At 45.7% G+C, this 13,585-nt stretch overlaps 3 protein-coding genes across 3 annotated transcripts; 2 read left to right on the top strand and 1 right to left on the bottom strand.

Moving 5' to 3' along the window:
* Positions 1-1,680: 1,680 nt before the first annotated feature.
* K441DRAFT_658349 (uncharacterized protein) lies at positions 1,681-3,633 on the top strand. The gene is made up of 5 exons (XM_067648333.1): positions 1,681-2,107; positions 2,385-2,741; positions 2,801-2,819; positions 2,870-2,981; positions 3,045-3,633. Exons 1-5 carry the CDS (start codon positions 1,990-1,992, stop codon positions 3,450-3,452), a joined length of 1,014 nt encoding a protein of 337 aa, XP_067505133.1. The 5' UTR covers positions 1,681-1,989; the 3' UTR covers positions 3,453-3,633.
* A 2,161-nt stretch (positions 3,634-5,794) lies between these two features.
* On the top strand, positions 5,795-8,378 carry K441DRAFT_658348 (glycoside hydrolase family 5 protein). The gene is made up of 6 exons (XM_067648332.1): positions 5,795-5,936; positions 5,989-6,060; positions 6,115-6,483; positions 6,548-7,033; positions 7,109-7,920; positions 7,980-8,378. The coding sequence occupies exons 1-6, from the start codon at positions 5,846-5,848 to the stop codon at positions 8,133-8,135; spliced, it is 1,986 nt and encodes a 661-aa protein (XP_067505132.1). The 5' UTR covers positions 5,795-5,845; the 3' UTR covers positions 8,136-8,378.
* Positions 8,379-8,540: 162 nt separating this feature from the next.
* On the bottom strand, positions 8,541-12,270 carry K441DRAFT_555929 (ANTH domain-containing protein; the record flags this gene model as incomplete). The annotated part of the gene is made up of 11 exons (XM_067643306.1): positions 8,541-8,627; positions 8,691-9,186; positions 9,235-11,152; positions 11,208-11,392; positions 11,441-11,498; positions 11,547-11,627; positions 11,696-11,856; positions 11,916-11,991; positions 12,049-12,066; positions 12,125-12,171; positions 12,230-12,270. The coding sequence occupies 11 exons, from the start codon at positions 12,268-12,270 to the stop codon at positions 8,541-8,543; spliced, it is 3,168 nt and encodes a 1,055-aa protein (XP_067505131.1).
* Positions 12,271-13,585: the final 1,315 nt, after the last annotated feature.

The raw sequence follows: 13,585 nt of genomic DNA, 5'->3' as shown, positions 1-13,585 counted from the left end.
AAGATAGGGTTAACTAAATAAGATACTAAGCGTTATCTTTATCTAGTCCTATAAAAGCCTAGGCAATATTAACCTAGTACTAGGCCTAGTTATAAAAATATCAGAATAAATTAAAAAAGTACCTACGTTACTACTAAAACCCTACTACCTGTAATTTAACGATATACGCAAACTCACCACTCTATTAAAGGTTTTATAAAGAAGCAAGGCTATAAGGGCTTATTAAGATACTAAATATGTAAATAGAAGGAGGCTAGGAAGCTTATAATATAAATACGGCGAATAGTATATAAATGCGAGGTTTATAGGCTTCCTCTATGCCTTTAGTGCTTTAATAGCTTTTATTTAGCAGGCGATGACTAGGTAACTATTTTTAATTCTCTACTTCCTTATACCTCTAATATTAAGACCCTAAAGCTAATTAAGCCTTTACGGCAGTAACTTTCTTAGCCTCCTTTAAGCCCTCCTCTACTACCTTTAATCGATCCTCTATACTAAATAATCGCTAATTAAACCGTTTAACCACCTGTAGCACCTTATACATCTCATTTAACATATATAATACGTCCTCCATTATAACCTTAAGCTAATCCTCCACTGGCTTATTTTTATTAATATTAGGAACGCGAATAAAGCGTATAAATAGTAGAAGTTTAGGGGAAGACTCTAGTAGAGGATTTTCCTATATAATCAGCAGCTGGTTAATAAAAGAATGGCAAGAACGTACGGCTGTAACGTCATACATCACAACTTTTTACTTAACTTCCTCAAATAAAATCTGTAATCGGTGTTTTTGGGGCTACCTTTTGCAGTATTTCGTTGGCATTATGATGTTGAGGTGTTTTAGTAGGGCTTGCTAATAAAATTGCGCTAGCTGGGGTGCCTACAGCATGCTAACCCAAGCAAAAGCGCCAAAAGCGCCCAATACGAAAAGTGACTTTTGCCACACGAAGGGATCTGGCGGGCGCCTTTCATTTCCCGTGTAACAGCCAGGATAGGCCTCAACTCAAAGACCCACTCGTTTTCTCCGCACCCTACGCGTTCACAATCCAGGGAATGTCTAAGGGCCTGTTTGGTTCGTCGGTTGGAGGCGAGATGGAGGCGTCATCTCAACAGGCTGATATCGAATTGACGCTCCCGTTTGGTTCCTCTAGCTTCATTTCTTGCTCTGATCGCTCCAGCTGAGCTTCATCTCGGCAGGCGCGCCTACACCCCTGCGATTGCCTAAATAGGCTGTTGGTGCGGCTGAAAAACGTCAGTTTGAAAAATATAGGGGGAGACCACAATTTGAATGAACTGGAGCCTCCATTTCGTGACGCTAGTGAGCGCGCCCATCTAGAGCCTCTACTGCCACTTTCTGCCAAGACGTTGACGTGGTGGTTTTGAGGCCTTTGATCAATTAGACGCGGCAGAAGATTTTACACTAAAACGCGCCAAAAGCTACGACCACCTCAATTTAGAAACTGATACCTCTAGTAGAACCAAACAGGCCCTAATTCAATGCACCCGCAATCTAAAGCGTTGCATCCACTTACAATGACAGAATGAATCCAGTATCGCACACGCCATGTGGAGCAACGTGCTTAGGCAGATCATGCCAAGCTAGGTAAAGCGAGCAATTAGCCGCAACAGCCGAACCCATCCCTCTCTCCCATTCACAAGACCAGTCTTTTCGCCTACCTATTCTGGAGGCCGACTCTTCGTTCCTTGCAGCAGCAACACTAACCAGCAAAACCCGCCCGACGGTCCACATGACGAATCAGGACTCCTGATCATCTCGCATGGCCCAAGAGAGCTTGATTTCCCCCTGTGTATGTCTTGCCTGCTACGAGAAAAGGGTCATGGCCAATGATCGAACTCTTTTCAAGGGCGTGGGAGCCCTGCTGTGCTGTTTCTTGAGTTTATATACCTCTCTGCTTTGATCTCCGTTGCAATGATTTAGAAGTCCTCAGCAGCTTTTTCTCTTTCTTTCTTAATAACTCTATTACTATGTTGTCTAATTTTTTAATCGCCGTTGCAGCTTTGGCCTCGACCGTCGCAGGGGCTCCTACGGTGGAAAAGCAAAGGCGTGCGCCTACGAATGTTCCGTCATATGTTCTAGATTATGGTGAGGAAATTTCTGAGCCCCATTCTTTGCATCCAAATCCACCATATGTAAAGGAGAACTTCAGCAGAATGCTCGCAAAAGTTTAGTCTAATGAACTTAGCTACCATTCATCCTAAGATCATCCTATGTTTAGTTATTTCATTATATGAAGCACAACAAAGCATTTCAATGATAGCTGTCCTTGTTTCTACTTGTTTTCGAGATGCCAGAAGTAATATCTCTTTGGTGCAAAGCACCAAGGTGGAACATATCACAAATATTGACAGCTCCTCTACAGCGCCTCTCGTCTATCTCTACTCTGGAGAGACGTATTTTCCAGCAGACCTATCTGCACAGCTAGCAAATACGCAACCGGAGGCCAACTACGTAGTTGTCTCAGGAGCCCCATCTCCGCTTACGCTGAATAACTTGAATGAGTTGAACTCCTACGGCAGCGTGTACCTTACATCAAAAGTCGACATCACCACCAATCCCGCCTGGCTAAATGGCATAAAACCCGACACGTCTGGCAAGACCAACAACGCCATCTCATGCGCAATCATTGTCAATGACCACGGTGGTGGAAATGTGGATGCCTTTTACATGTATTTCTACGCTTTTAACTGGGGCGGGGTTGTTCTTGGTCAGCAATTAGGTATGATATTGTTTGAGGAACCTATTACAAATATTACGCTGACTTTGTTCGGCACACAGGTGACCACGTAGGCGACTGGTAGGACTCCTAGTGTTTTCCGCAGTCACATGGCTAATGCATATCCACAGGGAACACAACATGATCCGCTTCTCTAACGGTGTACCTACATACGTCTGGTTCTCCCAACACAGCAATGGTGAAGCCTTCGCGTATGACGTGGTCCACAAGAACGGTCTTCGGGTACTTCCTCTCACTTCTTTCTGCCTCCCCTTCTGCATCCCAATCAGAGCTAATCCCCACCAGCCCCTCGTCTACAGCGGCAACGGATCCCACGCCAATTATGCCATTACCGGGAAGCACGACCACACAATCCCGGATGTCAACCTCCCCGATGGTCTCATCGTTGACTATACCGACGCCGGCACTCTCTGGGACCCAACTCTCTCGGCTTACTACTATTCTTACGACGCAACCTCCTCAACCTTCACATCTTATGACACTAGCGGCGACACCCCAGTCAAATGGCTCTATTATAACGGCGCGTGGGGCGACGAGCAGTATCCGGATTCGGATAAACGACAGAAGAAATTTTTTGGACAGCCTAAATATGCTAGTGGGCCTACAGGGCCAGAAGACAAGCAGTTGAACAGGACAAATGTTTGTCCTAGTGATGGCGTTGCTTGCATTCTCAGGTGGATACTTGGACCGTGAGTAACTAGCACGAGGCAAATTTCTAGCGGCCGGGGGGATTGAATAATGGTGCCGGGGCGTAATAGACATACTTTTAATGAATGTGCGATCAACACAGTAATATGTCAGCTCCCAAAGAACGAAGTTTTATGGGATATGTTCCAATGATGACGGCAAAACTAATACACACACTTAGAAGGGATACCAGCTGGTATCCCAAAACCTAAAATAAGGGAACTCAAAGAGTTTCTTCATAGTCTTTATTCCTAACTCGTCAAATGAAAGACGCGGGGTGGAGATGATTAATCCTATCATCAAAGGATTCGCTGCCGTCAACGGGGCTTGATGTGAATCTTCACAGGTATCTTGTAGAAGTCAAATTTTGCATTAGTTTACCTAGAGCTGCGTGACTGTTAGCAAAGATATAGTCAGATCTTGAGTTAATTATCTAGCAATATATAATCGTTGCGGTAATCTAGCGCGAGAGCCGTGAGAACAGATGAATTCAAAGGACTCTTGTCCGGCATCATTTGACCGCGAGAAGAATGAATGTTAATAGCAGATACTATGGAATATCTGATTCCAATATATGTTTTCATGCCCAAGAGCAGAACGCTCGTATAGGGATTTCATGGATGCAGGTCGGTCCTGCCACGCTACCACTGCACGGGGCAACCTCGGCTTAAAACACAATTTACCTGTTAGTTCTAAAACGGAACCGACTATGATGGGTAACTAATCATAACATGTTTATAACGTGTTTAGGATATATTCTGATTTAAGTAGATCTATTTAATAATTACTAGCCACTAGATTTCTCTAGCAATAATAAAAATAAGTTTAAATTTTAATTTAGAAGATAGTATACTTCTAAAGAGTTAAGATTAAGGAGAGGACATTAGTTAAGGAAGCTTCTATTACTACACCAAAGTAGGGAGTAGTAGAGGGGTTACTTATATCGCTCACTAAAGTTAATCACGCATTATGCGAAATTAAATTTAGGGCCTTATCTCTAGAGACTTACTAAACAATTAACTTAATTACAGATTTAACTGGGCCACGGTGGTGGCCGCCACTAATTATAAAACGGGCGACAGATTGAAATTTGCAACCGAACGTTATCTCATGAATTAGACCCGTGCACTACGCGGGCGGGCATACTGCTCCTTATTAACTAACGAAATTCTCCACTGAAGGTCTGAGAGCTCATGGGCGTCAAAATACACCAAAAACCACCTTTTTCACTACCGTATCTCGACCCTTTTATAACGTCCAGTTATTATAAAAATACTACGAGGTAGGAGCTCTTTAGCTTCTCTATCGCCTCTACGTTGTGACGATATCGCAGCTCTATTTTTACAAGAAGTTGGATATAGTCGGTCGGTTTTGGCTAAAATCTACGAAGATACCGTTGAAAATCCAACTTACGTTTTACGACGATGTTCTCGCCCCTTAGTATTCTTAGTAGGGGGTTATAATATATAGATATGTAGATATAATTACCTAAAGAATCCATTACATTAATTAAATATAATATAATTCTTATGGTGGGACGTAACTCATAGAAATATACAAAATTTAATTCTTAAAACATTCACTTCTCACCGAAGCGACGCCCAGAAGCTCTCAGACCCTCGGTGGAGAATTTCGTTGGTTGATAAGGAGCAGTATGCCCGCCCGTGCGCGTAGTGCACGTACCAACGGTCCACCAATGAGATAAACCGAACGCGCCATCAGTCATATTCCGAGGCCTAGCGTCGGCCGAAAAGTTCTCAGATCCGCTAGTCTCATGGGAATGGCGCACAAATGAACCGTCGCGTCGACAGTCCTACGTGCGCATGTGAGGCGCTACTCATCGGGAGGATACTCTCTTGAGATCGGGACGCCGCAATCAACACTAACGTTCATAGTTCACTGCACCATATATCTTGATTCCTTTCGCTACCGAGAAGTCAAGAGAAGAGCAGACCTTCGATGTCTGGCGGAAAAACGTATCAATCAACTCCCGAATCATAGAAGCTATTTGGATGTAACGCCCGCCGGGACCTGCAGATTGATATACCCGGGACCGAGTATCAAAGCAGCTACCTTTCCCCTTAAGCATGGCGTATTTTCTTATTTTGGCCAATCAGAGTGTTTTGTAAGACGTTTGTTAGCTCCAGTCCTTCATTTTATTCCTGGACACTGCCCCGGTTCCGTAGCGTGTGCGTTCATACCTCCAAAAACCTTTGATTGGTATACCTCAATATAGCTAAGCTATGATGGTCAAGCCTAGCAGGCTTAGGACAATTTCCTCTCCGATGCTAATTAGCGTATTGCGAATTTTCAGTCATGAATATAAATCTGCACTCTTCCCTGTCCATGGGGATATGAGTTGGCATTGTCACATTTTTCTTTGGTAGTTTCGTGTCAACATGGTCTTCGCGACTAAAAGTATCGTAGCTCTGGGGTTTATAGCAACTCTGCTACAGAACGCAGTAGCGCAGAATGGAGCTTACGCGCAATGTCAGTTTTCTCGGTTTCCCCACTTTTCGGCGGCAGTTACTAAGTTACTTAGGCGGTGGTATTGGGTTTACCGGAACCTCAAATGATTGCGTTTCTGGATACTACTGCAATGTTCAAAACGATTGTAAAATAAACCTCAAGTTGAGTTCCACATGGCAGAGCTGACCCATTCCTAAAGATTATTGGCAATGTGTCACCGGTACTGCAACTGCCAGGGCTGCAGTAGCGTCAAGGGTGAAGACCAGCACAACCCTTACCAAATCTGTTAAAACACGCTCATCGCCCTCCACGACCATTAAGAAGAGTGCTACAAGCTTATCCATCATATCAAGTTCCTCCGCTGCTTCAGCACCTAGCGGAAATGCGTGTACAGGGACTTTCACCCCCATTTCGGCATCAGCCTTTGTAGCGGCCTTGAATCCGGGATGGAATCTTGGAAACACCCTCGATGCAACGCAAACGGAGGGTGATTGGAGCAATCCGCCAGTCGTCGCAGCTACCTTTGATGATGTCAAGGCTGCTGGCTTCAAGAGTGTCCGACTCCCAGGTGAGTAGAGAGGTCCTAATTACTAATAAAAAGAAGGGAGACGCTTCGAGCTAACGTTTGCAAGTTACCTGGGCATATCACTTCCATGGAAGCTCACCGGACTGGACTATCGACCCAGTATGGCTGCAGAGAGTATCTGATGTTATTGATATGGTGACTTCGAGAGGTTTCTATACGATTGTTAATGCTCATCATGATTCGTGGATCTGGGCTGATGTCTCAGCTTCCGGTGCGAATTATACGATGATTGAAGAGAAGTTCTACCGCCTTTGGTACCAAGTTGGAACTAAATTGGCCTGCAAGTCATCTCTTGTGGCCTTTGAACCCATCAACGAGCCACCAGGGACCACCGCCGCCCATGCTGCGGAATTGAATAAACTCAACAATCTGTTCCTTAAAGCTATTAATGATGCAGGCGGCTTTAACTCGCAACGTGTTGTCACACTCGTTGGCCTAGGTGAGGACGGTGTAAAGACTTCTAAGTGGTTTACGCCTCCTAACCCAACCTTCACAAACCCTTGGGCTATTCAATATCATTACTACTCGCCCGGTAAGTTTTAAGTGTTCCGTCTGTGTGCCTTTTAGAGCGTACAATGGCATTCGAGTTTCTAATCCAAATGTACAGATAGATTTATCTTTGGCCGGGGAAATACCATCTGGGGTTCTGACGCCGACAAGGCCAGCCTTGAGGCCGACATTGCAGCCGTCAGAGGTAACTTCACCAATGTGCCTCTTCTCATTGGAGAATGGTCTGCCTCGCCTGTTGTCACTGAAAGAGCAGCCCGCTGGAAATACTTTGACTACTTCCTCCAGATGGCTAGGAAATATAACACTGTGCCGATGCTCTGGGATAACGGCGCAGATTATCTTGACCGCGCTGCACATACTTGGCGCGATCAGGTGGCTATCAATATTTTAATGAATGCCACTGCCAGCGTGGCCAACAGTCTGCCGGACTGCACCGAGAATGGCATGGCAACAAGCCAATGGACAAGCGCGTATATCTTTCACCGGGTTGGGACTGCAGTCACAGATCAAACCTTACCTTTCCTTCTCAACGGAAACACCCTCAAGTCGATCTCTTCCCCTTCAAAAACGCTCACGGCCAAAACCGATTACATTGTTAGCGGCAGGAACATCACCTTCAAAGCTTCCCTACTCTCGGCATTTGTTTCTTCCACAACAACTCCTGGCTCCATTGCCAACTTGACGCTCACATTTTCCGCTGGCGCACACCTCTTAGTCAATATTGTTCAGTGGGATGTCCCAGTGCTTGGCTCAACAACCTCGGCAGCTGTCTCCGGTTCCGACCTTTCCATCCCTATTACTTGGAAAGGAATCGGTAAGCCGGCAGCCGTAAGAGCGCTAAAGAGCGATGGGACTTATCTCGAGGATGCCTGGACCGTCTACTTGGAACCTTTGCAGCGAGGACGAACTGTAAGTTTACCGCAAACAGCCGAGTTTTTATTCGTGAGCACCCGCTAACATAACTATAGTCCTATGGTAGGCAGTGGAAATGGGACTCTTCGCATGTTATTATCACTTCGGCAGCGATTGGGGATGTCATCTCATCTGGGAAGACGACTACTTTCATGATTGAGGCGTATCCGAGAGTCCCTGGAAACAATGTCAACTATACTTTGACTGTGTAAGAAGCAGGAGATCAATATATGCGGACAGACGATGCCGTAATGGTGCAGGAATAGGGTTCTTCATGGTGATATTAACTTCTGTCTGTGTATATTATTCATACCATAAACAGGTTCGTCGAATATTTGGAGCAGCATGACAGCATTCGGCATCACATGCATCACTCTTGATTACAAGCAAGGCTGCAGAGAACATGAGTGAAGAATAAGAGAAATTGAAGTTGCGTCAATAATTGATTCCTAGACCCGTGCAAAGCCTGGTATACAATTTTATATGGAACATGCACCTACACTAATTCAAAAGCATACAAGTCTCGGGGATGCAGGGCCTTCCAGTGAGCGAATATAAAGACGAAATGGACTAAGCACCGTCATCCCACAAATATCGCTTCAGGAGGGCAAAAAAGGTTATTCTTCCAGATATGAAAGTTTGCGCATTTCGCCAAGGCGTTGCCGGGCTTGAGCAAGACTATTTTCCAACTGCAGTATCTCGACCTGAAATCGTGATTAGTTACCAGCGGGATATGAAGGTGGTAGGAAAATAAGAAGTGGATATACCTGCTGCTCCATCTGCTGGACCTTGAATTCACGGTCACTGAGTTTGCTGTAATCGACTGCTTCGTTCTGGTCGCGGTTCGTCTGCGAAATAATACTCTGTACCTGGCGCACGAGCGAACGGCACGCGCTCGTAACGGCCTTGCTAGCGTTCTCTAACCTGTCCTGACTCTTGCTCATGAAGGACGCTTTGACACGACTAGCAGCCACAAGCTGCGCGGTGCTAGCGGCAACGTCGTTACTTGCCACAATAAGCTGTTCTGGAGTGTTCCGACCGCTGATCACGCCGTCAGCCGTTTCGATAAGCATATTTGTAGAAGTCGCCACGGCTTTTGCAGCGCTTATCAATCCTTCCGTCCACCGGTTGTGCTTCTTATAAAATGCTGTCTTAGTCATGGCTCCTCTGCCTTCCCGGACAATTTCTTGCTGGGAGGCAGTAGCAGCCTTGATGAGCTGTGCAATGGCATTTGTGACAGCAATGGCGGCCTCAAGGATAGAACTATATATCGTTAGCTGTCGTCACCCCAAGGAATAGGATAAAACGTACTCATGAATCTTCAATTCGTATGTAGAGTATTGATCTCTTGGTTTCTTCATCAATTTCGTTAGACGCTCGGTCGCCGCATCGATGGCGTTCGCGGCATTAATCAACTCGCGGTCAACCAGTTCTCCGAGGTCGCCCTGAGCTTGCGTGATCTTGCTCTTCGGCGCGAATGCGTCTGCCAACTTAGACAGCTTCTGGAGGTTCACAAGGACCTCGCTATTGTTGTTCAAAACAATATTCGTCTTCTGCTCGGGATCAAAATCATATAATCGTACAGATTGGAGGTTGCGGAAGAATTTGACTGTTGACGTTGCTGATTGTCTTGCAGCATTGATGAGTTGATCGGCCTTGTTCTCGTCGGAAGCGAACCTAGTAAGACCCTTGGTGTTGCTAAGAACGTCTGCAATTGATCCAGAGAACGCATTCACAGTCCGGGTGATCTCTGAGTGAGTGCTGTTTGGTCCATCCGCTATGAAGTTATTGAAAGCAGTAGAGAATTCCATTGCACAACTGGATGCTTTCTCGATTTGCGAGAGGACATATGCGCCTGAGGCACTTTGGTTACCAGCTTGCATAGAAGAATCAAGTTCGTAAAGCGCATCATCTACGCGCTGGACGCCGCTTTGAAGGACTGAATCAATGATATCGTTAATCTTCTGGATGCTTTCTAGCAGGAAGGTATCGAGCTGGCCGTCCATTGCATTGTCGGTAGCATGTTGGGAAAGCTTCAGCTCATTTAACTCTAGCAACGTCTGATCCATGCCAGCTTTAAAGATCTCCAGCTCATCTTCCTTCTCACGCAGTTGGCGCTCAAGGTCCGAATCACCCTCCCGATACTTCATATGCATTTCATCTAAAGCACGTGTCTTTGCCCTCAATGCTTCTTCAAGGTCAGCAATCTCTCTATTGTGCCTTGATAACATTGCGGAAAGCTCAGATCCTTTTCCGCGTTCAGCATTCTCCGCTTTCTCAAGCGCAAAGCGAAGTTCACGCTTTAGCTTCTCAACTTCTTCACGATGGCCACCAGTGGATCGGTCTTTCTCAAGTAGCGCTCGATCTCTCTCGCGGATCATGTCTGCGAGTTCCAGATTTTTAGTCTTCAGCTCCCTAGCCAGCTTCTCCCGGCCATCAATTGCTTCTTGTGCAGAATTTGCCTTAACCTGTACAAGTTTGAACTTCTGAAGAAGCTGGAGATGCTCATGTCGAAGCTGTGAATACAACTTGGCAAGAGCTTCGTACTTTGTCCGCCAGGTGTTAAGCTGCTCCTGTAGTGCCCTAATTTGATCGTCTCTCGAAGCAGATTGCTGTGCAAAATTGGCGTTCAGTTGTTGTATTTCGTTCTCTAAAGCCCTCATTCGCTGGTCGTATTGTGATAACATCAGTTGATCCCGCTCATATTGGGCACGGGCATTGAGGTTTTCTCTTTCAAGCTCAGCCAGGCGACCTTGCGTCTGCTGCTGATACTGCTCGCGCAGTAGCGCTTCTTGGGCTAAACGTGCTTGTTCAGCTTGCAATCGTTGCTGCTCTTCAAACTCTCTCTGTGCTTGGAGTGCCTGCTGCTGCTGCTGGAGCTGGGCGGCTTCCCACTGTTCTTGAAGCCTACGTTGCTCCTCGGCATACTCGTCCTGTTGGCGTTTCTGTTCGTTCTTCCAAAACTCATTGATTGGTTCGGGGTCAACAGATGCCACTCTTGGAGGGGTAGGTGTAGGCGCCTCTATCTCTTTTGCTGGACGCGCTGGTAGCGCCGGTCTCTCATCATCTTCAGAAAGTAGATTTGGGGGGTCTTGGGGTAATTTTGGAACAGTTATTAGACTAGTGAGGTATCTGAGATTAGAGCATTCATAATAGAATTTGATCAAACGATAATGTTGAGCATCATAACGTCCGCGAAGAGGGGAAAGTGCCTCATCATCGCCAAGAGCTATCTCCAATTAGTATCTATGCAATCAATTATGCGGAAATAATGGCTCCCTTACTTGTGTGCATGGCTCGGAGCATGCTCGTTATGAATTTGTAAATTCCATAGCTCTCTTGTACTAATGGTACGAGAGCAGAAATGCGGCATTCATTGTTTGCTCCACTGCGAAAGTGCGAGAATATGAGTTTCTGGAAAGAATCTATCTGGTCCTGAAGGGTCATCAAGTCGGAAATTGTTTCGTATCTGTCCAGTGTAAGTGTATATCTCCCATTGCGTTAGGGGAATTCGTACCCCTCATTCGGGTCATTGATGGACTTGAGGCTTATATACTCTTCATATTCAAAGGTTCCTATTTTATTTAGCTTTTAATTTATGATTGTCAGGGCTTGGCTTGTACCATTGAACTCAGGATGTTGTCGATGGAAAGCTAGCTTAGCAAGAAGAAAATAGATATACTCCTGGATGAGCGGGCCATATCCTATTCTTTCATTAGCAGTTATTTCCAAAATCAGTTCGTACGGTGCCTCGTAAGTTGTAACTATGTACCTCGTAGACCTTCCCCGCCCGCAACGCCTCGTGTTAAGCTCTCCAGCCAATTCACGTTGGCTTGTGCTTCCTTCAGAGCTATTGGGTGCCCCTCTTGAAGAACTTTATGGATGGTAATAAGAGCTTTGAATGTCTGGACTTCATCGGCGAGGATAGGCTGCCTGGAATAAGCTCAAATAATCAGCCTAAGCGTACGGCTGCTGGGTGACTTTCCACATACACCTTCATGCCCGCCCAGAAGGACTGCGAGGATTTGTGGTCCCACGTGTAGACAATGCAACTGCGAACATGTTTTCCTATAATGCTATGAGCTTCGCCATAGGTTCATAGGTCGTTCGCGAGTAACTCCATACGTTTTGGCGCTGTCTCGTCTAATCGCAAGTGTATCAGCAGGCAGCCGCTGAGAAGGGTAAGGGTGATGAATTTTACCGATGCTTGTTGCTTTGCGGATGTTAATGGCCAGCTCCGATTCCTGTCTGATAATCTGAATTAGCAGTGTTCTGAGGGCACTTCCTCCAAGGGCATTGCACTAACTTCCCCATGTCCACGTTGCGTGACGACCCGTACATGGCCATGCTGAATGAGCTTTCCTTTGCAGGAAAATGGGTGTCGTGGGTATATTATGGACGACAAGACGACGATATAGTTAGCAGTACTGTATATCTACTACAACAAAGAGGAAGAAGCAAGGCTGGAGGTGGTGTTGTCGAGTATGTGTTGTCTTGGTAGCTCTCGATCAGCAAACTGCGGGCCTGGCAGCTTGTCATAGGTCATGTGATCTACGCACGGACCATAACACGCAGGTGTCTGCGCGTCGCCGGCTGTGAGAAGAACTATGCAAGAGATTTTGATCTTGCGAATAAATAACTCACGCATTTATTTAGACACAATTCTGTTATCTTGAATTATTTGAACCTCATTTGATCATAAAAGTCTCGAAACCATATCGAAAAGTTTTTCAGGACTCATCTTTCTTTGACTTTAGAGGTCGCAAAAACAGGCAGATTACGAAGCTCTTTGCCACACCAGCCTTGGCTAGACAATTTCAATTTTGAATTGTTGTATCTCAACTTTGTAATTATAATACCCATTCAAGAAGCCAAGGAATGATTGGTGCATAGACAGAAATCACCTTGAATACTCTATTAGTTACTTGAAGGGATTTCCGCCATAAACCAAGACTCGCTTCAAGAAGTTGGAAAAGGTAATAGCATTTGGGCAACTGTTGAGAGCCCCAATATACTGTTACAATACAGTTAGATACGCCAGTTCGGAATCATTATCTTTTTGAATAAATGTCGGGTTTTACAGTAATGATTATCGTGGCTCATTCATTCATGGAATGAACCATCAACGCCGTGAAAATGCTAGATTATCTCCAGAACGCCGGTCAAAACACCAACCAACAGGACTGTTTGAACTGTGGCGCTTCAATGAATCGTCCCATCTTGGCCCAAATAAGTAGCCATAGGGTCATCGGCTGTTGTCCTCTTCCGACGATACTCCTCCATCTCTTCTTCTGTAATACCTCCTTTCATTTCCCCCAGCGTCCGCTTTCTTCCCGTAGCATCGGCCTTGGCTTTCCTATTACGTTCTACTGCATTAGGGATGTGTCCTTCAGTCACCGCTTCTTCTCTCCATGCCACTGCTTTAGGAACTCCGTCGATATCTGCTGCTACCCGCATTCTATTCGATTCCCCGAAGGCTCTCTTGCCGTCCTCGCCGGTGCAATAGCTGTTCTTCACGGTTGAATGACAGCAGGCATAGCCCCATTTGAAATTTAGCCACCAGCTGCCCCAAACAGACGTATGGTTGTTAACGAGAATGTCTTCCGTGTATTTGGATTTTGTTTTAATTTTGGGCGCTCCTTTGATGCCACCTCTTTCGTCG

The sequence above is a fragment of the Cenococcum geophilum genome (genome assembly GCF_001692895.1).
Source record: "Cenococcum geophilum 1.58 unplaced genomic scaffold K441scaffold_16, whole genome shotgun sequence".
Taxonomy (NCBI): domain Eukaryota; kingdom Fungi; phylum Ascomycota; class Dothideomycetes; order Gloniales; family Gloniaceae; genus Cenococcum; species Cenococcum geophilum.
The sequence above is the reverse complement of the archived record's forward strand: the minus strand, read 5'-3'. Positions and strand labels throughout refer to the sequence as shown.